At 49.4% G+C, this 27,692-nt stretch overlaps 1 protein-coding gene across 1 annotated transcript; it reads left to right on the top strand.

The window, feature by feature from the left end:
- Positions 1 to 13,810: 13,810 nt before the first annotated feature.
- Positions 13,811 to 22,532, top strand: slc6a17 (solute carrier family 6 member 17). Its single transcript, XM_007899439.2, has 11 exons — positions 13,811 to 14,144; positions 16,437 to 16,594; positions 17,017 to 17,143; positions 17,282 to 17,463; positions 18,141 to 18,251; positions 18,521 to 18,762; positions 19,005 to 19,197; positions 19,563 to 19,755; positions 20,822 to 20,981; positions 21,464 to 21,626; positions 21,899 to 22,532. Exons 1-11 carry the CDS (start codon positions 13,856 to 13,858, stop codon positions 22,262 to 22,264), a joined length of 2,184 nt encoding a protein of 727 aa, XP_007897630.1. The 5' UTR covers positions 13,811 to 13,855; the 3' UTR covers positions 22,265 to 22,532.
- The last annotated feature ends 5,160 nt before the right edge of the window (positions 22,533 to 27,692 follow it).

The raw sequence follows: 27,692 nt of genomic DNA, 5'->3' as shown, positions 1-27,692 counted from the left end.
GAAGGTTGTTCCAGGGGTCTCTCAATTCCTGAGATGAGATCTCTCTGGAATCCTGGGTCCTGAGTGGAGATCTGACCCATCCATTGTGATGTGACCGAGTCGGAGGAGGACAGATGGGGGGGAGAGATGGGACTGTCGTGACTTTTTTTTCGTGCATCAAATGAAATGACCTCAACGGACAGTAACACATGGCCCTTTCCAGTCTCTCCATCCCTCCCCTGCCCCACCAACAACAACAAACAAATGACCAGTTTTCTCTCAGTGGCAGGCGATAGATGGCCTTTAACCGCAGCCGATCTCACAAGGGCAGGGGAAATCCGAGACTGAGGGAAACTGGAGACACTCTTCATAGAGGGAGAGCATGGGCGAGGGAGGGGAGAGAGAGAGAGAGGAGAGCGAGTCAAGGTGAAAGCAGATTGCAGGAATAGTGCAAGGTAACATCTCCAGGGAGAGAAGTGACGTCAAAGCAGCTTCCAGAGCAGCACGTTGAGAAGCACGAGGCAGCTCGAGCTATGCTCAGTGTTCAGACAAACACAGCAGCGATGGAAACTGTCTCAAGATCTGCTTAAAGCTGAGCTGAGCCCGAGCCTCGGCGTCAAAGGCTCCCGACCCAACCTCAGTCACACCCTCCCCTCTGAGACCACAAGAACATCAGATTTTACAAGGAGAAAGAACCATCTAGTTCGCCTTCCACCATCCTGGATGTCATTTGACATGTCATGTCCCAAACTGTGCATTGCATCCTGAGATCATATTGTCCTTAGTGTCTTAAAGAGATCCTTAAATTGGGGGGAGAATTCTTAATCTCAGTTTGACTCTAGAAGCCCGTTTCCTCATCCCCCAAATTAGGTCTGAACTTAATCCATGTCCCACAAATCTGCACAACAACAAATTACATTTGGAGAGCGGCTTTCACATAAGGAGGACATCCCAAGGCCCTGAAACCTTCAGTTGCTGAGATGAAACATCTAAACGTTTAAGACTGGATGTAGTTTTCAGCCTCTGAATCTCAGAGAGCTTTTATTTCCACTATTTCTTTACTATTTTATTTGTTCCTACAATATACATTAGTTGCTCCAAAAGCCCCTTTTCTGTACACGGATGATTTGCATTTAACAAAGAAAGAACCTTATAACATTCTAACGTCTCAGTGATCGTTGCTGAGTGAGCTTTTGGCAGGTGAACATGGCAGTCATTTTGTGCGCACAGCAAAGTCTCCCAAACAGCCCTGAGTTAAATGATCAATTCATCTGGATTTTTTTTGGCCAAGTCACTGGGAGAAACTCCCTGATCTTTTTCAATCGTGTGCTTTGCCCCCGTCATGTCTGTCCTGGTGTTGTTGGTCGCTTCTCCAAGGGAACTCTCTGCTCCTGAATCCCATTCCCTACAAAACCCTAACAACTTCAGACAGGAAGCAGTTCCACAGCTGCAGGTTTAACAAGCACAGACTGTTCAGCCGCAGCCTAGTTATCAAATCAATTCAACTGGATCATTGAATATTCATCAGTAAATCAATCTCAGCTAGTTTCAGTGGCTGCCTGTTTAGTTCAATGGTTTAACAGGATCGTGATCCCAGTCAATGTTGGCAACAGTGGCTTGGCCTGAGGGGAAACAAGATGGTCTCGGAGGGTACATGCTCACTGTGCGCTGAAGAGTCTCCAGAGATACCAGGGACAAGGAGAAGCTACAGAAACTGAGGACGAACAGTGAGGATTGAGAGGAGACCAGTTGGCGTATTTAGGTGAAGTAAGTTACCTGAAGGTTGTTCCAGGGGCCTCTCAATTCCTGAGATGAGATCTCTCTGGAATCCTGGGTCCTGAGTGGAGATCTGACCCATCCATTGTGATGTGACCGAGTCGGAGGAGGACAGGTGGTGGGGAGAGATGGGACTGTAGTGACTTTATTTTCGTGCATCAAATTAAATGACCTCAACAGACAGTAACACATGGGTCTTAGATATCAGGAACAGAGTGATTATCTCTGACATGAGAAAACCAGGATATCTCTCTCTCTCGCCCTCCCTCCCTCCCCTGTTGCAGTGCCAGGGTTTATGTTACTGTGACCATCATTGTAACTGACAATCCAACATTAACTGAAGGTTAAGGTGTGGATCCAGTCTATGTCCTTTAGGAATATTGAACTTGCCGAGGGTTTGGTCTCCGGATAATTTTGTGCTGATTCAGGCGAGAGATTTTAGTGATGAGAAAATGGAGCACATCAACAACAACTTGCATTTATGTAGTGCCCTTCACACTTAACTATCTACTGTGAACTACAGTTGAATTCACATTTCGGGTGTCTTTGTGCTAACTGATCCCCTTTGAAACTCCATTGCACAATCCCTTGGCCTCGCTCCCTCTCTTGCCTGCTTCAGGGCATGACTCGAGACCCTCCTTTTCGACCGTGCCTTCAGCCACCCCCCCTACCCCTCTGCCCTCCCTCATCCCAACCTTGCCCACCTCCCCCTCCCCACAACTATTCAGGGCCTTGGAACGTCCTCCCGACATGAAAGGCGCTTTACAAATGCAATGTTGTTACTAGGTATTGACTATTGCATGAAGTCTTTCCAATTTCTAAGATGAACTTTCATCATCTCTCCTTAAAGTGGCAAATTATTAACCTCTGAATCTTCGCAGACCCAGAAAAGCAAGGGGGAGATGCTGTTGGGGGAGCGTTTATTCCCAATGGCTATAAAACTAAGCATTTGATGATTAACGATGTACGTGATGTACCATATACAAAGGCTGTTTGAGGGACACTGCTGTGCGCAATTGGCTGCTGCGTTTCTCCCACAAAATACAATCACTACACTTTACGGTATATTTGTCCCGTAAAGCGCTTTTTTTTAATATATCCAATGCTTGTGAAACGAAGTGCCTTGGGCCATCAGTGCTGAGCTACCAGGTCTAGGATTTCTCCATCTGTTCCCAGGCGTGAAATATAGCAAGTGGTTCTATCTCGTGCGGAGCTCAGGCGGGCAGCTGTGAATGGTGCCGCTCAGCTGCTTACAATGAGCAATTACATGTGAGCAATCTGTGCGCGGTGGGTGGGTTACAGGCCACATTGTGCACAGAGCCGATGGGCTGTTGCTGGGTTATTATCATATGATAATAATAATAATAATAATAATCCTCATATTTGTTGCAGTGCCTCATCACATTTTGAGACATCTCCCAGCGCTTCACAGGATTATACTGTAAAGTGAATTGACTGTATAGTTTGTGGGTGAAAGGCGGCAGCCAATTAATTGCGCACAGCAGTGTCCCCACAAACAGCTGTGTGCTCATTGTACATAATAATAGTGAAAATAATCCTTGTATTTTATACAGTGCCTCATCACGTCTTCCAGACGTCTCCCAGTGCTTCACACAATATATCATAAAATGTCTATTTTGTGGGCGAAATATACATCATGAATCACCAAATGCTTTGTTTTGCAGGCGGTGGGAATAAAAGGTCCTCATTAATATTTTGCCCTTGGTTTTTTGAGTCTGTGAGAATTATTCGGAGGTTAGTAATGCCCACTGTGGTTAAGCAGTAGGCAGTTGCTGATTTTATTAAATTTTGTAATTGCGTTTCTGCTTCATTTAAACAGGTTTTGTCCATTTAGTTTTGTGATAATCTTATCAAAGATAAAAACCCATTCAATTTCCTCCAGATAGAGCGAGTGTGTTGGACAGCGACTGAGACACAGCTTGTCACGTGGCTCCAATTTGTCATGGAAATTGATCCAAGCAACAGCAATACAGTAGTAGGTCACATGAGATCCGTTAGTGATGAAACACCGCACACGCGTGTATTTTTTTTGTCCAACCCGACCCGGTGTCTGACACGTGTGGAAACCTATCGCCATTGCTCAAGAGTCTCCAAACCAAGCTGAGATTTCCATGCTTCCCACCTACACATGGGAATCCCAGAGATAGATGTGTTATGTGCACATGCGTGTGTGCAGCACGCCCCATGTACACACACAAGACAGACAGACACAGACATACACACACGCATGCCCCATCCTCACCACCTCCCCACCACACACACAGACACACACATCCCCCTCCTCACACACACACACAGGTATAATTCTGCAGGTACAGCCCTACAGCTACTACATCACTGACAGGTGTAATATGTGTATATTTCTCAGGGACAGTGGCTGCTCTGAGATGAATTTAGTCCATTTCCAATCGATATTCTTATAAACTTCACAAATCCATCTCAGCGAAACCAAGGATACCTCATCATCCCTGGGAGAGTCACAGTGACTAGAGCTACAGGGGTCTGAGTGACTGACGGGGGTCATTAACACGATTGTTAATTAGGAATCTGATCATGCCAAACAACAAGATTGCATTTATAGAGCGCCTTTCATGTCAGGAGGCACTGGACAGTTGGGTCGGGACCTGAGCAGGGGGGAAATGGTCAGGGTGAGGGGAGGGAAAGGAGGGAGCGAGGAGGGGGGAAATGGTCAGGGTGAGGGGAGGGAAAGGAGGGAGCGAGGAGGGGGTAGAGAGTCGAGAGTGGAGCTGAAGGCACGGTTGAAGAGAAAGGTCTTGAGACCGGCCTTGAAGGAGGAAAGGGAGGAAGCGGCGAAGGCACTGGGGATGGAGTCCCAGAGCCTCGGGGCTGAGAGGCTGAAGGCCACCGATGTTAGGGCGGTTGGGGCGGGGGATATGGAGCAGACCAGAGCCAGAGGAACGGAGGGTACGGGCAGGTAAGTAGGAGGATAGTAGGTCGGAGAAGTAGGAGGGAGCGAGGCCGTGAATGGCCTTGTAGGTGAGGATGAGGATCTTGAATTTGATCAGTGACTCCTCAAGGTCACCAGATGTGATACAACCAGACCCAGGAGAACACACTGCCACACAGCGTGTGAGGTGAGAGGGAGGGTGGAGTGTCTGTGTTGGGGGTGTGTATGTGTAAGGGTGTTGTGTGTGAGTGTGTGTGTGATTGATGGTGTGTTTGTGTGTGAAGGAAGCTGTGCTATATTAGGGTGAGGCTGTGCTATATTAGGGCTGTGTTCAGTCGGGCTGTGATTTCCAGCACAGAATACGTTTACAGAATTTGTTCTTAAATTAAAATTTGTCAGGTGGCTGTGTGTCCCTGGGTGTCTGCTTGTTAGCTAAGTTGCAGAAACGCAGCTGTGTGTGTGTGTGTGTGTGTGCGTGTGTGAGGGAGGGAGGCTGGTGTATTCACAGAATGCCGTGACAAACGCACATCTTATGGAAACATGTGAATGAATGCAGCTGAAGACATTACTGATACAGAGATGACCTCGTTACCACCCTCCTGAAGCAAAACCAGACGTTTTCTTAACGTTGCAAACACTCAGCTTGTGATGCAGGACACACACACACACACAGGTACACACACACACAGGTACACACACACACACAGGTACACACACACCCGTCAAGATTAAAGAGAACAGAAGGCAAAATATGCCAAACATGTAGTAGATTTGGTTTTTAAAGCCTCTTGTGTCAACTCTGGAACACTCTCCCTCCCTCCCTCTTGCCTCACCCCCTTCCTTCCCCATCTTCAGGTCCTGCCTGAAGATCGTCCTCTTTGACCGTATTTACAGTCACCCCCCCTCTCCCCCCGGCTCAGCCTCGCACTCCGCCACTGTCAAGTGCTCAGGGACAGGACCCTGCGTGAGGGTCACTGGGCAAGTTGCTGTACTAGGAAGGGAAGAATGAGGGAGGTGAGGTCTCCTGTAGAGTGCAGGAGTGAGGGAAGGAGGGAGAGTTTTTGTTGCCTTGAGGTCCTGAGTGCACCACAGGTGGGTTGAGGTTTGAGTTGAGTGGTGGGGGGGGGGAGGAAGAGGAAGGGAGTGTGAGTTAAATGGGGCATTTATTGGTAGAGGAGTGAGTGAGAGAGAGAGAGAGGATAAACTAGACAAAGGCACGATAGGTTGTAAGAGATGAGGGGAAGAATGCTCTCGAGGCACCAAACTCTGGCCTCTGCTCACCATCTGTGGGCTGTGAAGATCAGGCTTCCAGCCAGACATCCACAGGCACCTGCCAAACAGGCTCTGGGCTCGATGGGGTACGAGAGATGCCTCTGAGAGGCAATGAAGAATCAATGTCCTTTGGTTGACATTCTTCTTGCTTATCTAAAGAATGTTAACCCTTTGAGGGGGTATTTTTTCCCTTAGCCATTTTCCGAGCTCTACCTAGAATCCTAAAACCTGAAATTCCACCTCGTCTTAACCTGCGAGACGATTTTGACATAACAATAATAATAATAATGATAGTAATCCTGGCATTTGATACAGCGACTTATCCTGTCTTCAAGACGTCTCAAAGCGCTTCGCAGGATATGCTGTAAAGTGGAGTGACTGCTTACTTTGTGGACGAAACGTGGCAGCCAATTGGGCGCAGCAGCGTCCAAAAACAGCAACAACGACTTTCATTTGTCTCGCGCCCTTCACGCCGGGGGGGTGGGAGGGAGCGTCATGGAGAACTTGTGCCCCACAAACAACAACAACAACATCAAATTGGGTTGTACAGCGCTCTTCACATCGGGAAGGACGACTCGAGCTGACAGTTGCTTATAATAATAATAATATTAATAACCTTTTCTAATAATGTTGCAGCAGCCTTGCTGACTCAAACGTCAAGACAAACTGGGTCAGTAAGTGAGGTTTCTTTTTCGCCATCTAATCAGCCTTGTGGGTGATTAACCCCCTCCATACCAGAGCCAAGGCCATCGCTTTGTCACCTTGCTCAGTCAATAGACCGGTACACTGTGTTCAGCATCTCCTCCTGTCTCCCTTTCACTGACTCAACCCTGCGTCAAGTATAACCCTGAGATTTACACGGCGCATTCACAGATGTGCAGCCCTCACCCGAAGGACAAGTCACAGCTATTCCACGTTCAATGACGCATCTCTCTTTCTCTATTCTGCTCTACACCTGCTGTGCGCAATTGGCTGCTGTGTTTCCCCCACAAAATATCTAGTCAATTATAATAATAATTCTTGCGTTTGATCCAGCTCCTTCTCATGTCTTCGAGACGTCTCAAAGCCCTTCACAGCATATACTGTAATACCAAATTACACAGTCAACAGTACTGTATATCCTGTGAAGCGCTTTGAGACGTCTCGAAGACGTGATAAAGCGCTATTATCAAATGCAAGGATTATTATTATTCTTCTTCTTCATTCATTAATTTTTCCGGGTGAGAGGAAGGCAGAGAGATAAAAACAACAATGGACAGCAAAATAATATTATAGTACAATAACAATAATCCTCGCATTTGATAAAGTGAGTTGTTGAAATCCCACAGAAAAGCCACTCCCAATCAGAGATGACTTGTGATTTTTTTCTCTCTTTTTCCCTCCCTCCCTCCCTCCTTCCCCCCAACACACACACACACACCACCCCCTCCCTTCGCAAAGGAAGTGTGCAAAATGAAGTTTCTATTCTTAGTCTGTGAGTGATGCGCTGTGAGCGAGATACTGGCGTCAGTGTGTGGGGTGTGTGTGTGGGGGGGGGTGTATGGGGGGGGGGTCAGCCTCCAGTTGCCAATGTGAAGGCAGTACAGAGCAGGTGCCGAGTTGCCTTGAACCTTTACTCCTAACGTAAGGACTCGAGCATCTCTCTCTCTGTCTGTGTTTTTTATTTTAAACTTAATTCCATCCTCTACTCTCTGTCTCTCTCTCTCTCTCTCTCTCACACACACACACTGTTTCTCTGCTGTTAATTCCTCTCTGAGGGTAAGTACAGCCGTGTGTTTGGCTCCTGATGCTGTTGTCTGTTGATGTCGGATTCATCTTAAATCAATTGCAGCCTCGAGTTTGTCTTTCTTTCGCCTTCAGTACGTAAGTGAGGATTGGGATCAGATGTGAAAGGGTGTGTGGCGGAGAGGACCCAACCCTCTCCATAATATTATATTAATAATGCTGTTGATATCACATTATTACAGTCTGGTTCCTGGATACAGACAGGAGGTTAGTGTGTAGCTGTGATTAGACTCGTTTCCACCTAATACTGTGAGGTTGTGTGGTTCGGGATGTTGGTCTCTGCAATTTTACACGTTGACCGAGACGATGATTTTCTGAAATTGCCTTAAACCGGTTCATTTAAACAGGATCCGAGATTGCAACCTTTTTCTGTTACAGCGCAATCTTTATTCTTATCAAGTGATCATTCATTCGCCTGTTTCAGTATTTACACCCCCAGATTATTATTGGTAACCGGTTATTCCGAACACAGCCTTTAATTTAACATCGCTGTCTGTCTGTCTGTCTGTCTGTCTGTGATGTTCGGGCATTAAGTATTCCATCACAATGTGTGCACGATTTTGCTACGAATTTTTTTTTTGCTCAAAAATACACACACACACACACACACACACAGAGATAAGAGGCTTTTTGTAATGCATTTAATGGATCAGATTACAATGGTGGTAGCGCCTTAATCGTATTTGGTTGTGCTGGACTGCTTGCTCTGGGTGCACAGAGCTTGGTCGGGAATTATCACAAGGGGTGGATTAAGTGAGAGAAAAAGTCACCCATTTTCTTTAATAACAAGAATAATCATTTAAAAAAATGACAGCTCATAGTTTGGGTTGTGTTTGAGCGTCGGCCATCCATTCAATCTCACTCTGTGTTTATCTTGTAATCTCACGAATGAAAATCCTGTAATCGTATTATTAAAATGTCAATATTTCAGATGGGAAAATCTGATTTTACCCAGTGTTTAAATGTTACAATATCCAGGCCTGATATGCTGGAGTCTGCCTCAAGTGGATATAAAATGTAATCTTATTTATAAACTACACAAGGAGTTATTCTGCTATTCATATTACATTGCCTCACCCATATTTGTCTATTGTGTGTAGCAATTTGTTTTAATATATATAGATTTGCCTTTTATGAAGTTAAAGGTGAATTACTCTACCGGTATATAAAAACAATAAAATAATAATCCTGGCGTTTGATACAGCGCCTTATCACGACCTTGAAACGTCTCAAAGCGCTTCACAGAATATACTGTAAAGTGGAGTGACTGTTGAGCACAGCAGTGGCCCACAAACAGTCGTGAAATGATCATGAAATGCCGATGGCTGTATTAGAGGTCACACAGGTTGCATGAATTTGAGCCCCTTTGATTAACATAATTTTTTAAAAAAAAAAACGAGTTAAATAAATTCACATTCAGTACACCTTCGCTCTTGTTTTGATTTCTCTGCACGACCTGGTAGGGATTAGTGAGCTCCAGCCATGACTGTCACCCTCAGCGAGTTGCCTATTTAATCACTGGAGTTGTTTATTTCCTTCCTGCCCCCTTTATCTGCTCCAGGTTTTTTCCAATAGGGAATGTTCTTCCTCACTCCCCTCCTCTGCCTCCGCTGTCAGTCACATCGCTCCCAGCGAACAAGAGCAGCCGGGGGTGAGGGTTTGACAATGTTGCTCTGCCCCCTGGCACAGAGTACAAGTGTGGCACATCTCGTGATTGATCGCACAGGGGGTGGGAGAGCGATTAGGGATTAGAGACTTTTACATTGCATCACATGGTCATTGTTAGTCGATTGGTGGATCGCTTTCCGGGGGTAATAAACCCTCCCAAAAAAAACAATCCACGACTGTTTGCGGGACAATGTTGTGCCCAGTTGGCTGTCGCGTTTCATCCACAAAATACAGTCACTACACTTTACGGTTTATCCTGTGAAGCGCTTTGAGACGCCTGAACGACGTGATAAGGCGCTATATCAAATGCAAGGATTATTGTTATTAATATTCAGTGGATGGAACTTGCACTTCTAGACGCAGACACCTTCTATATATAGAGAGAGACACAATCATAATATAAATATAATTCTTGCATTTGATATGACACCTTTCATGTCGGGAGGGCATCTCAAATCGCTTCACAGGACTTTACTGTCAAGTGCAATGATTGGGTATTTTTCGAGAAGCTAACATTTTACCATTTGCATTTGTGAAGGCCTGTGTGAAAATTTGTGAAGGTGTTGGCATTTTACACTAAACACCTCGAATATTCAAATGCCCTCCTCGCCGGAGTCCCCAGCTCCACCATCCACAAAATCCTGTTAATCCAGAACTGCACCACCCCCATACTCACTCGCACTAAACCCCACACCCCCATCGCACCCAGTTCTAGCCAAAATTCCACTGGCTCCCTATCACTGAACGGATCGATTTCAAGATCCTCACACTTGTCTTCAAATCCCTTTGTGCCCTGGCACCTCCCTACCTCTGCGACCTGCTCACTCCCCAACCCACTACTCTCTGCCTCCGCTCGACCGGCTCCAGTTCCCTGCTTTGTCCCTCATGCCTCTCCATTCCTCCATCGGTGGCCGCACTTTCAGCCGCTGCGCCACGAAACTCTGGAACTCCCTCAATGCCTCGGCCTTGCCCCCTCCCTCCTTCCCCATCTTCAGGTCTCGCCTGAAGAAGACCCTCCTCTTCGACCGTGCCTATGGTCACCTTCGTCCCCCCATCTCATCGTCGTGCTCTGCCACTGTCGAGCGCTCTGGCACCCTGCCCTGTGTGAGGGGGCACTGTGTAAATGCAAGTTGTTGTTGTTAAGACGTTTGAATGATGTGATGAGTTGCAGTATCGATTGCCAGGATTATTATTATGTCGAGTCACTGGTTACTCAAATGACAAACTTGATTGATTTTGTGGCCAGGCCAGGCCTGGGCTGTTTGCCCTTTGATGGTTTGGCCTTGAGACGGTTGCTATAAAATCTGAGGTTGTGCAGAATTTTTAAACGCAAACCGTACTGTATTAGAGACGTGGGGTGGTGGGGCGGGGAGTGGGGGTTGAAAACCCCACGATACCGTAACCCGATGTCACTGCGCCAGTGCCCTCTGAGATCTGGGGAATCGCTGCCAAGTTCGACAGAGGGGAAAAAACATTTCTGTGCTGAAGGGCATTTTGACAGAAACTTGCCGAGAGCCAAACACTGTCCTCTGTGAACCGGAACTCGAACCAGAGGCAGCACGTTTGTGCTTTGCGAATGCCGCACGTTGAAACGTCTTAACATAATCTCATCGTGCATTCTATTTCTGCCAGCCTTGCGACGCTCACAATTGGCTGCCGCATTTCACCCCCAAAACACACAGTCAATTCCCTTCACAGTGTATCCTGTGAAGCGCTTTGAGACGTCTCGAAGACGTGATAAGACGCTGTATGAAACACAAGGATTATTATGTATTCACTCAGAGCCCCCCACAAGTTCTACTGTCTGGCAAACTGTCACACTGAGAGAAAACATTTTCGATGGTTGCAGAGAACACGTTTTGTCTTTTTATATATAAAACAAAATCATTGGTTTAACCTCAAACCCTCGCTGTGTTCCGAGCTCTGCTGGTTTCATTTCAGTAGTATTTAAAGGAATATAGAAAATGGCTGATGTTATTCTGCACACAGCAAACAACAAACATCGAGATGGTTTCACCTCAGCTCTGGCTGTTTCCGATTAAACATTCAGTTCTATATTTTGTTTTCTGATGGATTTCAGAACTCTGCAGTTTCGATTCCCCACCATTCCCAGATCTGCGCCAGTTATTTAGGGATATATAGAATTGTACTGCCTCTCTCGCCCCCTTATTAACTGTGAATTAATTATAATCACAGCGAACTTGCAAGTAATGAATGAATGAATGAATGAAGCCTTTCCTCAGAATATCATTATGTATTCAGTAATTAAAACTGCTAAGGGTTTGTAGAGGACCTATGAGCTCTGTGTTATATTTACCTGCTCAGGTAAGCTATGCGGTTTTACCTGGTTCGACTCCAGCAGTTACCCCACGCGCACTCTGAGGTTCCTCCCCCCCCCCCAGCCTTGACTCTCGCCAACCTGCGCCCAATACTTTCTGGAATTATATAAGCAGGAATGCGTCCCCCTGGAGAGAGAAGAGAGAGAGCGCATTCCATTCCAACAATCTTATCTCTGGGATTCCCAGGTGCAGGTGGGACCCAGGGAAATCTCAGCTTGGTTTGGAGACTCTTAACAACAACAACAACAACAACAACTAGATTACATTTGTATCGCGTCTTTCACGTCAGGAGGACGTCTCAAGGCGCTGGAAACGCCTTGGGACGTTTAAGCAACGGTGATGGGTTTCCGCACGTGTCAGATACCCGGCTGAGCCAAAAAAAACAGAGGCCCTCCCTCTCCCCCTGGCTCGGGGTCAGACTCCCGCCACGGCCAAGCGCTCTGTGGCGCTACCCCGCATGAAGGGCGTGACATAAATGTAAGTTGTTGTTGTTGTAGTGCGTAAAGCTACACCTTGCTGCAGGGGGCAGGTGTGTTAGCTGGTGCTGTGGGCAACATGTTAAGAAACGATGTCGGTTCCACGTCAAGCTGAGAAGTTCTGGTTGTGTATAAAATGGAGTCTGGAGCAGAGTGAAGTCAACGACCTCCATCTGCCCTGAACTTCATCAATTCCGTTCTACCTGCTGCTCGGGCAAACCGAGGTTCCTGGTGCTGATGGTGGTGATGGGGGGGGGGGTGGGGGGCGGACACAACAAGAACAACAACTTAGGTTTATACAGCACCCATCACGGTGGCTCCCACCAACCAGCGCCTAACACTCTCCGGAGTTCAGGGAGCGCGGTGCGTCCTTTCGGGAGAGCGTGGGCATTCCATTGCAGACACAGGGAAATTTCCTTGCACGAGCAGCAGATCTACACCAAACTCTTATGCCTCGGTCACCTCCCCCCTCCCCCCCCCACCTCTCCACCATCAGCTCCGCCACTGTTAAGCGCTCCGAGATGCTACCCCTCGTGAAGGGCGCTATGAAAATGCAAATGTCGTTGTTGTACAGAGACTCTCGAGCCTGGTGACAGGTTTCCACGTGTGTCAGACACCCGGCCAACCAAAACAAAAGAAGGCTGAAGAGCCCTGGCTTATCTGGGGATCAGCCTCGTTGTTCTCTTGCCTTCTGCATTGCCCCCAGGGTACAGGTGACCTTCCCCCCCTCACCCCTCCCCTCGTTTCACGGGACTTGGGCTGTGTTCAGTCTCAGTACCATGTTGAGCCCAGCTGGACACAGAGTGGACGCAGGGTGTGGGAGCTTGTTCCGTTCTCCTGCGGAGACGTGTCTGACCTTGAGAAATGTGAGAGAGAGAGAAAAAAAATCTCACGACGACGATGAACAAATAGACAGAGAAGGACTGGGGCTGAGCTGAATGTCACTTAGAGGGTGAAGCTCTGCGCTCTGTTCTGTATCGCAGTCTGTGGCTCAAAGTAGCTACAACATTTAAGATCATCAAACATTGATGGTAAGTAGGGAGGAAACTAACCTCTGGGCTTTGCCTGATGGTGACTGGCAATAAACAGCTAAGATGACAGAAGAGATTGCTTATTCCTTGTTTACCCAGACACGCACAGTACAGTCCGAGAGAGCCTGGCATTGGCCCTAACACTGGCCCTGGTATCACACGCGTGTATTGGTGACCGGTTCTGCTACTATTCCCCCTCCTGGGACAAATTCCGTCCATGCTTTGCACGAGGGAGCTTTACTATGTCTCTAACCCTGACCTGGGAGTGTGGACACACAGTGTAGAGGAGCTTTACTGTGTCTCTAACCCTGACCTGGGAGTGTGGATGGACGCACAGTGTAGAGGGAGCTTTACTGCGTCTCTAACCTGTGCTGTTGCTAACCTGGTTGCGCTGGAGGAAAGACAAACAAAGAGCTGAAGTTCTCGATAACCTGACTAACTTTGTATTGGCTTTGATCAGGATCGCTTGGAAAGGAGGTACTGAATTAATCGGCTTTGGGCACCAAGAGCAGGAAACCCAGGCACCCCCCACCCCCCCACCGGCTACCCAGCCCCACCCCCACTCTCTTCCTGTCGTGCAACCTGCGAGCAGAGTCCCAAATGCCGAAGAACAGCAAAGTCACGCAGCGGGAGCACAGCAATGAGCACGTCACGGAGTCGGTGGCTGACCTCCTGGCCTGCGAGGAGCCCGTGGACTACAAGCGCAGCGCCTTGAATGTGACCGGGACCCCCGGGGGCAAGGCCAAGCTGGGGGCCGAGATCACCGAGGACGCGGAGGACCGACCGGCCTGGAACAACAAGCTCCAGTACATTCTGGCTCAGATTGGATACTCGGTGGGGCTCGGCAATGTCTGGAGGTTCCCCTACCTGTGTCAGAAGAATGGCGGAGGTAAGATTGTGCTTTGCAGGAACATCGGAGAAGGCCATTCAGCCCCTCAAGTCTGTTACGCTATTCTACTAGATCATGGCTGATCTGCACCTCAACTTCCAATTACCCGCCTTTGCCCCATATCCCTTGATACCCTGACCTTACAAACATCCATCCACCTCGGTCTTGGACCTACCTCTCGGCAATTTGTCTCCCGTGATTTTCCTTGTTTTCCCGATGCTGATTTAACATGAAAATAGATTTCTAAATATAAATGATATTTCCCTGTCTCTCTCTCTTGCTCTTGTGTGGGAACGCAGTGGTTTTTGTAATTTATTCCGCTATGGAAATTGGATGTGATTTTACATTCTGTTCAGCTTCCAGAGCTGTCTCTCAGCGGCTGTGGATTAGGTGGGGTTTAACTGTGTGACTCAGTTTCTGACGTGGGCTGTGTGTGTGTGTGACTGTCTGTGTGTGTGTGTGACTCATTCACGGCATAAATATGAATTCTAATAATCCTCGTATTTTAATGTAAGGTTTAACGTCAAAAGCTCTCAAAGCCCTTCAAAGAGAATTGCTGTCACGTGAGGAGTCTATGTGTTTGTAGGCGAGAGTGACAGCCATTTGGAGATGAGGAGAGACTTAGAGAGAGAGAGAGAGACAGAGTGAGAGAGGGACCGCCACAAAAAGAGAGCGACCATGCGAGAGGGACAGAGAAAGAGAGCATGAGAGAGGGACAGAGAGAAAAAGAGAGCGAGAAGGAGACAGACAGACATCCACATAGCTTCCTAATGAGAGAACATTCCTTCACGAAAGCACCACAGATTTGGTCACTAAATACAATTCACACCTTGATCGGTGGCGTGTTTGCGCTTATTGGTATTATTGATTTATTCCCCGTATCTATACACAATTTGGGATGTGTCACTCGAGTTGGGTAAATCACGTGCAATCACCTGCTCCATCCCCCCCGGGGTCTCAGACAGACGATAAAAGTAGGCCTTCGTGCCTGATGACCAAACATCCTTAAAAAGCAGCATTTGATTAAGACAAAGCACGCAGTCGGGGTGGGAGGCTGGCTGGTGGAATGGTTCCCTGGCGACTGTGCATGCCTGCTGCGAATATCCAGCCCAGCCATCTGAACACTGCCAATTACTGTCAGATTAATGGCTGCGCTCGCACTCGCTGAGATCTGCCGTCAAACTCTGCCATCGCTCCTTTCTGTTCATCGTCGGTGCACGTCGGGAGACACTATAAAGTCACTCGGCTCTGGTCTGGGTTTGGTACCCAGAGCATTGCATTACACATCTGGTCGCCGTGACGTAAGGGTGGCTGCCCAGGCTTTACAGGGAGAGCTCAGAGGAGAGCGACAAGGATGGTTCCCCAAGTGTTAGAGGAACAAGCAATGGTTCAGACAAGCTCGGGCTCCTTGTACGAAGCGTATGACATACTTTCCGGAATTAGGTAAGCAGGATGTGTCCCTCCAGGCAGAGAGAGAGAGAAAGAGTGTGCATTCCATTCCAGCAATCTATCTCTCTGTGTAGGTGGGATGCACGGAAATCTCAGCTTGGTTTGGATGCTCTTAAGCAAAGGTGATGGGTTTCCACATGTGTCAGACGGCAGGCAGGCAGGCAGGCAGGCAGGCAGACAGACAGACAGACAGACATCTGAGGACGCACTGAGAGAGTAGAACAAGAGACGTAGGCTTAGAGTTACAAAAGGCAATTTCAGGACAGACACCAGGAAGATTTCCCTTTACCCAGAGGGTAATTGACAACTGGAATGGTTGATGCTGTGATGGGATGGTCAGCAGGGAGAGTATTTTTGGAAGGATGAGGTCAAATGAGCCGAAGGGCCTTCTTCATCCAAACTGATCTTGTGATCTTCGTTGTGCAACAAATGAGAGGATTCAGCCTCTCAACAGTGTTTGTGTGTGTGTGTCCCACAGAACTCATTATTCAACACTGAAAAGCAGTGGAGAGAGGGTGTATCTCACTGATGATGTCCTGTGACTAAGTTCAGAGGGTCAGCCTGGCTCAGGAGCTCATGCTCTCACACTGGGGATCGTGTCCTTACTCTGCTCTGCACTCCCTCTAGGGTCTGGGTCACAGGCTGTATCTTTTGTCTCCACGTCAGGATTTTGAGCTCACAGTCCAGGCTAACACTAGAGCGCAGCGCTGGGGGAGCTTACAGTAAAGCCCTGAGAAGTGCTTTGAGATATCCTCCTGACTTACAAGATGCCGTATCGTGTCCAATGATTGATATTATTATTATTATTGATCTGGGAACGTTGTATCTCGCTCTCTTTTCCAGGCGCCTACCTGGTCCCGTACTTCATCCTGCTCCTCATCATTGGGATCCCCCTCTTCTTCCTGGAGCTGGCGGTGGGTCAGAAGATCAGGCGGGGGAGCATCGGGGTGTGGAATTACATCTGCCCCAGACTGGGGGGCATTGGCTTTGCAAGCTGCCTCGTGAGTGGGTCTTGGGGGCTGTGTGCGTGTGTGTGTAGTGGGGAGTGGGGGCATTGGAATGTAGGCAGCGGGAGTTGCTCTCTCTCTCCGGTCGAGACACACCATGGAAGAGTAGGCAGTACGGCACACGAGTTGCCCAGCCCATTTTTGGCCCAATGTCCCACACCACACTGTCCACTTTCCACTGAGTGATGAGCTCACTATCACAGTGAAGATACTAACAAAAGACCGCTTGTTTCACTCCCAATTTGGCCAAAGGGACTTTCACCGTAAATCCTCCTGAAGTGAAAGGCACTGGACCAAGTTCAAAGATCGTCAATGTTATTATTTAAAAGAAAAAAGGTTGTGTTCTCTTGCCGGCGCTGTGTTAGCTGATCTCAGCTACTTGCTCAGTCCAGCTCCTTGTCTCTGCCTCGCTCCAGGTGTGTTTCTTCGTTGGACTTTACTATAACGTTATCATTGGATGGAGCATCTTCTACTTTTTCCAGTCCTTCCAGTCGCCTCTACCGTGGAGTGTATGCCCTACAATCACTAACGGCACAGTCACAAGTTAGTCAGAGCTTTCCCCTCGCTGTCTTCTCTCTGCCTCTGTCTCTCTCTCTCTTTTGTCGATGCTATTTTCTAACTCAGTCACGAGGACAGGGGTACTTCCGTGTGTGTGTGTGAACCTCTCTCTCTCATTCCCAGTTGTGGAGCCCGAGTGCGAAAAGAGTTCAGCGACAACCTACTTCTGGTACCGCAACACACTCAACATCTCCAACTCCATCAACGAAAGCGGGGGCCTCAACTGGAAGATGACCTTGTGCTTGATGACGGCCTGGTTTATTGTGGGGCTTTGTACCGTCAAAGGCATCCAATCATCGGGAAAGGTAAAGGGCCTGAGATGGTTTTGTAATGAGTGTCTCGACTCTCGGGATCAATGGGTCCCTACGGACAAGACCTTGTTGTCAGACTCTGCCACTGTGAAGCGCTCCAGAACCCCATGTGAAAGGGTGCTATATAACTGCAAGTGGTTGTTGTCCATTCATCCTCCCATTCCCCTTGAGAAGGTAGTGTGAGGAGATCCAGGTTTGATTCCCGTTTGGGGCGAAACCTTAGGCACGTTTCCTTACTGCACACACACTCCTCACTTTACCTAGCAGTAAGTAGGAAACCGATTGTTAGTCGATTGGCCGATCACTTTCCTGGGGGAATAATGCCTTCAAAAAAATAAATACATAAAATAATAATTTAGCCACTCAATCACGGCTGTTTGTGAGCCACTTCTGTGCGCAATTGGCTGCTGCATTTCATCCACAAACTTTACAGTAACTACTCTTTACAGTATATTCTGTGAAGCGCTTTGAGACATCTCGAAGACGTGATAAGGCGCTGTATCAAATGTAAAGATTATTATTATTATAGTAAGTGCCTCGAAACCCTGAGGTTGGGACTGAGGCACTGTGTTGTGGCAGAGAGGAGAAAGCTTTATCCGTCACAAGAATCAGTCAAATAAAATCGGTTTGTTTGCACAACAAGTTCCTAAGATTCTCGTTCTGTTTCTCAGGTCATGTACTTCAGTTCCCTGTTCCCCTATGTGGTGCTGATTTGTTTCCTGATCCGCAGTCTCCTCCTCAGAGGCTCCATCGACGGAATCCTTCACATGTTCACCCCTAAGGTACCCACACCCTCCCCCCCACCCACCCCCCCCAGGGCTCGCTCTGCCTCGTTTCATTCAGTAAATATCCAATTCCCTTTTGAAAGCTATTACCGAATCTGCTTGCACCACCCTTTCAGGCCATGCGTTCCAGACCGTAACGATTTGCTGCCTAGTTGTGCCTTGGGATGTCCTCCCGACATGAAAGGCGCTGTACAAATGGAATTTGTTGTTGTTGTGTAAATAACATGTCTCCTCATCTCCCCCCTGGTGCTGTTGCCTTTCCCCAGCTGGAGAAGATGTTGGAGTCACAGGTGTGGAGAGAGGCCGCCACGCAGGTCTTTTTCGCTCTGGGCCTGGGCTTCGGTGGAGTCATCGCTTTCTCCAGTTACAACAAACAAGACAACAACTGCCACTTTGACGCTGCCCTCGTCTCCTTCATCAATTTCTTCACCTCGGTCCTCGCTACACTCGTCGTCTTCGCCGTCCTGGGCTTCAAGGCCAACGTGATGAACGAAAAGTGTGTCGTAACGTGAGTCTGTCACAACCCCCACCTCTCCTGGAGTTCTGTAGCTCAGTGGTTAAGAGCGCTCGCCTCGCAAGCCAGAGGACCCGGGTTCGATTCTCGGGTGGGGTCAGGGGGAAACGTTGCGCAAGTTTCCTTACTCCACACACACACACACACACACACACCTCTGTTTACCTCAGCTTTCTGACTCTTACATTCTCTCTCTCTGTCACTCTCTTTCTTTGTTTCTCTCTCTGTCTCGACAGGAATGCCGAAAAGATTATCGGCTTCTTGAATACTGACGTGCTGAGCCATGACCTGATCCCCCCACACATCAACTTCTCCCACCTGACGGCAGTCGACTATGCCGAAATGTACGGTGTGATAAAGACCGTCAAGGAAGATCATTTCCAAGAGCTTGGACTCGAGACTTGCCAACTCGAGGATGAGCTGAACAAGGTGAGTGAGAGAGCAAGCGAGCGAGTGAGCGAGTTTGTGAATGATCCTCGGACAAAGAGAAGGAACACAGAAGACAAAGCTGCCAGAGGTAAAGCTTGCAGCTTCTCACGCCTCGTTGATGCATAATAATCTCTTCAAAATAAATAATAATGTGGTCACTGAATCCACGACTGTTTGTGGGACGTCACTGGGCGCAATTGGCTGCTGCATTTAGCCCACAAACTCCAGTCTCTACGCTTTACAGTGTATCCTGTGAAGCGCTTTGAGACGTATTAAAGACGTGATGAGGCACTGTGACAAATGCAAGGATTAAACTTATTATTATTGTCATTATTATTGTTTAACGGACGGTTGATCTCTTGCAGTCAGTACAAGGGACGGGGCTGGCATTTATCGCCTTCACAGAAGCAATGACCCACTTCCCAGGGTCTCCGTTCTGGTCGGTCCTGTTTTTCCTGATGCTCATTAACCTGGGATTGGGCAGCATGATGGGAACCATGGAGGGCATCATGTCCCCCCTCATCGACACCTTTAAACTCCGCAAGGAGTTCTTCACAGGTAAGAAAGTCCGACACAGGAACCCTGAGTTGCTCACTCTGTCGTGCTTTGTACTCATCAACATCGCAGTCCTGTAGCTCAGCGGTTAGAGCACTCGCCTCGCAAGCGAGAAGACCTGGGTTCGATTCCTGGGCAGGGCAAAACATTGGGCTTGAAACATTGACCTTACTCCACACACACGGCTCTGCTTACCAGCAGTGAGTAGGAACCCGGTTGTTAGTCGATTGGCGGATGGCTAACGGGGGCAATAATCCCTTCAAAATAATAATAATCATTCGGTCACTCAATCTAAATGTGGGGACGCTGCTGTGCGCAATCGGCTGCCGCGTTCCGCCCACAAAACGTACAGTCAATTCACTTCACAGTGTATCCCGTGAAGCGCATTGAGATGTCTGGAAGACGTGATCAGACGCCGGATCAAATGCGAGGATGATGATTATTATTTTTTGGTATGTAATTATCGAGTTATTTTGGACGCGATCCAATCCACTCAGTCGAGAGCTGTTGCTGCCACCTAGTGATTGGGAGAGAGAAGTCGTTCCAAAATGAAGCGTCTCATCCCTGAACATTCCCATCCTGCCTCAGTCTCCTCACAGGCATCCGTGTCCTTGCCCAAGGTCACAATCAGGAGAAGATACAAGTGCTCTCTCTCTCCCTCTCTCTCTCCCTCTCCCTCTCTCTTCCTGCTCAAGCCATGAATCTTTCCTGCCTCGCCTAATACACAGCTTTTTACCGAGTGTAACCAGTTATTATTCTAATAATAATAATAATCCTTGCGTTTGGTAAAGCTCCTCATCAAGGCATTGACAACCAGTGTTGTGAGATGGTTCCCAAACACTTTTTTTTCCACTATTGCCATCTCATACTTTGACCTATTCTCTTTACGCTGCTGTTGTGCGCAATTGGCTGCCGCGATTTGCCCACAAAATACACAGTCAATTCACTTTACAGTGTATCCCGTGAAGCGCTTTGAGACGTCTCAACGACGTGATAAGGCACTGTATCAAATGCCAGGATTATTATTATTATTATGCCTAGCTCTGACTCTCTCTCTCTCGGTCCTCAGTCGGATGCTGTGTCTTCGCTTTCACCTTGGGACTCCTCTTTGTCCAGCGCTCTGGCAACTATTTTGTCACCATGTTTGACGACTATTCAGCTACTCTGCCCCTCACCATTGTGGTCATCCTGGAAAACCTCTCGGTGGCCTGGGTCTACGGCACAAAGAGGTGGGTGTCCGCGTGTCAGAGCGATTGTCTGCAGTCTGTTGGAGCGAATGTTTATTGGTGCCTCCCGTGTCTTGCTCACTAAACAACAGCAACTTGCATTTTACATAGCACCTTCGCACAGGATAGCATCTTGGAGTGCTTAATGGTGGCGTAGCCTGAACCAGAGCTAGGGGGAGAGGGAGGAGGTGATCGTAAGTACGGTCGAAGAGGAAGGTCTTCAGGCATGGTCTAAAAATGGGGAAGGAGGGGACAAGGTGGAGGGATTGAGTGAAAGGGAGAGAGTTCCAAAGTTTCGGGGCCAAGTGGCTGAAAGTACGGCCACTGATAGTGGAGCGAAGGGGACAATCAAAAGACTGGAACCAGACGAGCGGAGATTTAACTGATTAATTAGATTCATCCACGCAAACATGATGCCTGGAGTAGACTGTATTAGGGACAAGTGGCGTTGGGCTAACAAGAAGGGATGTGGCCGTGTTTTCCAGGTTTATGCAGGACTTGACGGAGATGCTGGGATTCGCTCCAAACCAATATTACTATTACATGTGGAAGTACATCTCCCCTCTGGCCATGGGGGTCCTGATGGTGGCCAGTATCATTCAGATGGCCATCAGCCCTCCTGGATACAATGCCTGGAATAAGGAGACGGTAAGGAGACCGAGATAAGGGGCTGTGTATATATATATATATTTTTGGGAGGTGTCAGCCGGGTGTCTGATACATGCGGAAGGCAACAGTATTCCTACTGTGGTTTGGGATTAATAAATAATAATCCTTGCATTTGATACAGCGCCTCACCACGTCGTTGAGATGTCTCAAAGCGCTTCACAGGATATAATGTAAAGTGTAGCTACTGTGTATTGCGTGAGCAAAACGTGAATCATTCCTTCCTTCAACTAAAGGCGCTGTTTTGCATTTAGGCCACAGAAAACTTCCAGAGTTTTCCACCCTGGGCACTGGGGATGACCATCTTCCTCATCGTGTTGGGGATCCTGCCCATACCCATCGTCTTCATCATCCGTCACTTCCACCTGGTGTCTGACGGCTCCAACACGCTGTCCGTGTCTTACAAGCGAGGCCGGATGATGAAAGACATCTCCAACCTGGAGGATCACGACGAGACGCGCTTCATCCTCAGCAAAGCCCCCAGTGAGACCCCCTCCCCCATGCCGGCCCACCGCAGCTATAACGGGCCCAACAGCACCTCGCCCATGGAAATGACGGCCACCAACGGACGCTATGGCGTCGGCTACCTCTCAGCCAGCACCCCCGAGTCAGAACTGTGAAGGGGGTGGGGGAGCGCGAGGAGAGGGGAGGGGAGAAGAGGAGAGGCAGGAGGCAGAGCAGCACAGAGTGCACTTGCGATGTGATGGTCACTGACACAGTAGAGGAGATGCAACGATTAACACAGACTCTCTTAAGGGGGGGGAATTGGGTAGACTATCGGTCGATCAATTGATCAATAAGTGACAAAGCCAATCGATCAGCCATTCAGGTCAGTGTGACGTCCGTCAGTGTGTGACTGGTGACGGGGAAAGGTAGTGAGTGAGTGAGTGAGTGAGTGGAGGGAGGGAGGGTGGGAGGGAGGGAGGGAGCGAGCGAGCGAGTGAGTGAGTGAGTGAGTGAGTGAAGGGGGTGGAGGGAGCGAGTGAGTGAGTGAAGGGGCCAGGGGGAGGGAGGACCAGTGCAGGCACTGGAATCGAGAGCGCGACCGTCAACAACAACAACTTGTATTTATATAGCACCCCTCACACAGGGCGCTTAACGAGGGTGTGACAGAGGTTGGGACCAGCGCAGACATTGACTGCCCTGAAACAGTAATGCCACCTATACCAGTGCAACCTTCACCCACCAGCACAGACACCACACACACACACACACACACACTGAGACCTATTGATGGAGCTATCAATGGACTACTGGCTTATTGGGCACTTCAAGCCAACACTGACAGGGGGCTCTGTGGCAGCCCATCGGGCTCCAACATAGGTCATGTGTGTGACCTCTGGGGCGATGCTGTGATTCCATGGGCTGTCCCCAGCTCTGCCCCAGGGCGGTCCCCAGCTCTGCCCCAGGGCGGTCCCCAGCTCTGCCCCAGGGCGGTCCCCAGCTCTGCCCCAGGGCGGTCCCCAGCTCTGCCCCAGGACTCCGGGCTCAGCCACACATCTGCTCAGAGCTCGAGGCTGGGTCCCAGTTCCTGGTCCAGGTTCAGTCCTTTTTCCACCGGTCTCACAACTGGATCTAAGCACAAAGAGCCCAGAGCCGGACTGGGTCTCTCACTCCGACTACTGGATTACGCGGATGGGTTTGAGCCAATTCCCCCCCCAGAGCTGACATGGATATTGGGAGCAGTTGCTGCCACTCACAGTATTCTTCTCACTTCTACCGTCTCCACACAAACTCCCACTGTGGTGCCCAAACATTCCCTCCATTTACATCAGTCAGGACCTGTCCTGAGGACGAGGTCTCTAATATTCCTCCGGGGGGGCGGACAAACCAACGCTGTAGCTCTGGGGCAATGGGGGGGGGTTGTGTGTTTGCTGGAAATATTAACTGGTTAATGAGCACAAGATTCACGTGGGGGGAAAAGTACAATTTTCTAACTCTTTCGCCAACCAATCAATCCCATCCCTCCAATCCATCACTGCCAAAGGGAACCTCTGATGGAGTCAGTCCTGAGGCATTGGAAGGCACAGCACAAGGTTTGGACCAAAGCTTCAACGTCTTTCACCGTTCCATTCTGTTACCCCCCGGAACCTCCACTTCTCGCCACCGCCCCCCTCAGCCTCCAGCGCCCCCCTCAGCCTTCAGCCCCCCCCCAGCCTCCAGCCCCCCCCAGCCTCCAGCCCCCCCCTCAGCCTCCAGCCCCCCCCTCAGCCTCCAGCCCCCCAGCCTCCACCCCCCCCCTCAGCCTCCAGCCCCCCCCCCAGCCTCCACCCCCCCCCAGCCTCCAGCCCCCCCCCAGCCTCCACCCCCCCCCTCAGCCTCCACCCCCCCCTCAGCCTCCACCCCCCCCCCTCAGCCTCCAGCCCCCCCTCAGCCTCCAGTCCCCCCTCAGCCTCCAGCCCCCCCTCAGCCTCCAGCCCCCCCCTCAGCCTCCAGCCCCCCCTCAGCCTCCAGCCCCCCCCTCAGCCTCCAGCCCCCCCTCAGCCTCCAGCCCCCCCCAGCCTCCAGCCCCCCCAGCCTCCAGCCCCCCCCCAGCCTCCAGCCCCCCCCCAGCCTCCAGCCCCCCCCTCAGCCTCCAGCCCCCCCCCCAGCCTCCAGCCCCCCCCAGCCTCCAGCCCCCCCCCCCCCAGCCTCCAGCCTCCCCCCTCCAGCCTCCCCCCTCAGCCTCCAGCTTCCCCCCTCTAGCCCCCCCCCCCCCAGCCCCACAGCGTCCAGCCTCCCCCCAGCCTCCACCCCCCCCCCACTCCAGGCCCCCCACTCCAGCCCCCCCCTCCAGCCCCCCCCTCCAGCCCCCCCCAGCCTCCAGCCCCCCCCCCCAGCCTCCACCCCCCCCCAGCCTCCAGCCCCCCCAGCCTCCAGCCCCACAGCCTCCACACACCCCAAACCCCGCCATTCGGTGAAACTTGACCCCTGTCTGTCTCTCATCTTCGCTCAATCAGTCAACTGACAGTGATTTGGAACCATAACGACTGCATTAAAGTTTCCAACAAACTGACGGGACGGAGGGAGTGTAATGGCAGACGGTCCGTGGCCGCTTATAGTCATCCGCGGTCCCGTGTAATCGTTGCTCCTCAGTCTACTGTTCAGAACGGGACGTGACAGTATATTTGTGGCAGTAGATACCTGTAGTCAGTCAGTCAGTAGTGTACTATTCCTGTGGTTCTCAGTACATAGGTACCGTAGTGAGTGTGTGAGTGAGTGAGTGTTTGCCTTATACACAGAGAGAGAGAGAGAGAGACATTCCAGACTGTGCCGAGTCTCCGGTAAAGCGTAACTAACGCGTAACTGAAGCGCAGCGCTCGATGGTGAAGCGCAGTGAAGCCCCAACGCTGTTTGTGCATAGACTGTGGTGATGTAGTGAGAACCCGATGTATTCAGAGGTCTATAGGCGTCAGCTTCGAAGTGTTGATTTCACACTGTTATTTACAATCCGAGAGATCAAAACGTTATTACCCCATTGCACTTTTTAACCCAGAGGTTCACCAATTGTGTCCCCACAAACGGCAGCATTGCCGCAGCCCCAAAACAGCCCCAAACAGCCCCAAACCCCAACCGATTCCGATGGCTATGACACTGTGAAATGAAGTGTCAGCACAGAGGGCTTTTGGATTTGATGGCGAACAGTAGAATTGGAGAGTGACCCCTCATCACCGCCACCAAACTCTCATGTTCAGGAGCTCAAGGAAAGCGTTTCCCTGCAGTGTTGGGTAGTCCCCACCAGGTGGGGCCGATGGGTCGCGGGTGGAGACATCTAGTGGTTGTGTAGAGCGGTGCGTGACATGAACCCTTATGTAGACGAGTGCTCCAGAGTGGGGTCGGGGGGTAAGTGACAAATTACCCCCAAATAATCCCGCATTTGATTTTAGAATATGTTTTATGATACGATATGCAATAACATTAGGGAAACCTTTACACATTAATGCGCAGAAATTGAGTTCTCAATAACTGTTTCCTGCTGTTTTGTGCTCAATCCCAATAACCCCCACACCCCCACACCGCACCCCCCACACCCCCCATGGGAACAGGGTGAACCCACAGCACTCAAATTCCACCCAGTCCTGACCTGTGAGGCCATTTCAGAATGAATTGTTCTTCAATTCCAAGTTAAGACGGGACCAAGAATCCTACACAGTTCTGCTCCATTGCCAACTTTCAGATAAAATAGTCTGACAACGGGCGGAGAGAGTGAGGTCAGTCCCTCCCCATTACCACCCGTTCACGCCCCTGACTCTGGAGAGCAGCCGCACACCATATTACCACAGGTAAGTTAATGATTGAAGCACAAACCAGAACACTCCCTCGAGGAGATGGCCCGGGGCTCGGGGAAGGTCGGCTGTGCTGAATTAGTTGGTCCCAGTCAGTGCGCAGAGGAAGAGCAATGGTAGTCTTCATTGCCCCTGGGGTTAGGGAGGGGTCCAGGTGTGTCTGGGTGTTGGTGAGGCTGGGTTGAGGGGGGGAGGTTGGTCTGTCTGACATTCACTGTGCAGAGAAAGACTGGGAGAGGTTAGCGGTAGACACTATTGTAAGTGTGTCCCCAGCACATACAAAACAACCACTTGCATTTACACAGCGCCCCTCACGCAGGATAGCGCCCCAGAGCGCTTGGCAGTGGTGGAGCACGACCCCGAGCTGAGGAGGAAGGGGATGCACAACAGAGTGGGGTGAAAGGGGAGGGGGAGCAAGAAAAATCTTTCAAAAATATATACAAAATACTTCCAAGAAAATTTGCATTCCAAATATAGGGATTCACAGAGCTGAGAGGAATACGAGTAAGTAAACGTTTTTTTTTTAAAAAAACTTATTTTTGTTTAGAATTGTTGATATATTTTATTAAGAAACATGAAGATGAAAGCAACAGAGGTGGCCCAGCCTCTCAGACTTGGTTTTCGTTGTAACGTGAGATGTTTCAGTCAGACAGTGGCACAGATCATGAGCTGAATTATTGTTTTAAACTGAAGTTGAAAGAAAATAATAATTCGGTCACTCGGTCCACGATTGTTTGTGGGGACGCTGCTGTGCGCAATTGGCTGCCTCGTTTCGTCCACAAAATATACAGTCAATTCACTTTACGATATATTCTCTAAAGCCCTTTGAGAGGTCTCGACAACGTGATAAAGCGTTGTATCGAACGCGAGGATTATTATTAAATGGTTGGCCCAGGGAGCACAGAAATAGCCCCAAAGCTGCTGGCAGTCAGATGGTTAATATTTTCTTTCCTTTGCCCCCTCCCCAAACCCCCACTTCTCCTGGGAGCAGAATTTTTCTCCTTCATCAAATTGACCCCCACCCACATGACAAGGACACAATATTGCTGCACCTCTGGTTAAGTCTAGTTAGAGCGTAAATCTTTGCAGATTTATTTTGAAAATTCTTGTGACCAGCAAACATTGCTACCTACAGTAGTTGAGCTATTTATATTGTACATTGAAACTGTATATGTCTGTGTACATTCTGTTAAATTATGAAAATTGTAAAAGTGAATATGGTGAATATTTTCATGCTTTAACTGATCCCTCACGATGCTGTATATAAACCTATATTCATGGTGTATTTAATATATTATGGTGAGATTTCTCTTGTTTCTTTGGAGTTTGTGTGGACCCTTTGGGGCAATTATTTCCAGGTCATTCTCTCCCCAGGCAGTGAGATGTTTTGAGGAGCATTGACTGCTCGGATCTCACCGCTGGGTGGAGCCGGTGGGTTGCTAAATATGCACTTCCAATGCGGGCGGGAGATATCTGGCGGTTGTACAGGACATTGCAGGACATGACCACACTGGCAAGCGTGAGAGCAAACCCATCGCTTCACACAATGTTGATCCGCTTTTCGGTGAATTTGAGGGAGGAATGTCGGCCAGGACAGCAGGAGGGAGGAAGCGCCCCCTCCCATTCGCTTCTTCCAAACCATCTTTAATCTTTAAAATGTAAACCTGATCAGGCAGACGGGACCTGGGTTTAACGTTTCAATGGAAGCTGAACGGGAGGAGGGTTTCAGGCCAGAGTTGGCTGAGGTTGGGACACGGGATAGACCGATGGGGTGGAATGAGGG

Source organism: Callorhinchus milii, unplaced genomic scaffold (genome assembly GCF_018977255.1).
Source record: "Callorhinchus milii isolate IMCB2004 unplaced genomic scaffold, IMCB_Cmil_1.0 Scaffold19, whole genome shotgun sequence".
NCBI classification, from domain to species: Eukaryota; Metazoa; Chordata; class Chondrichthyes; order Chimaeriformes; family Callorhinchidae; genus Callorhinchus; species Callorhinchus milii.
Note: the sequence above shows the minus strand (reverse complement) of the source record. Positions and strands in the feature narration are given on the sequence as shown.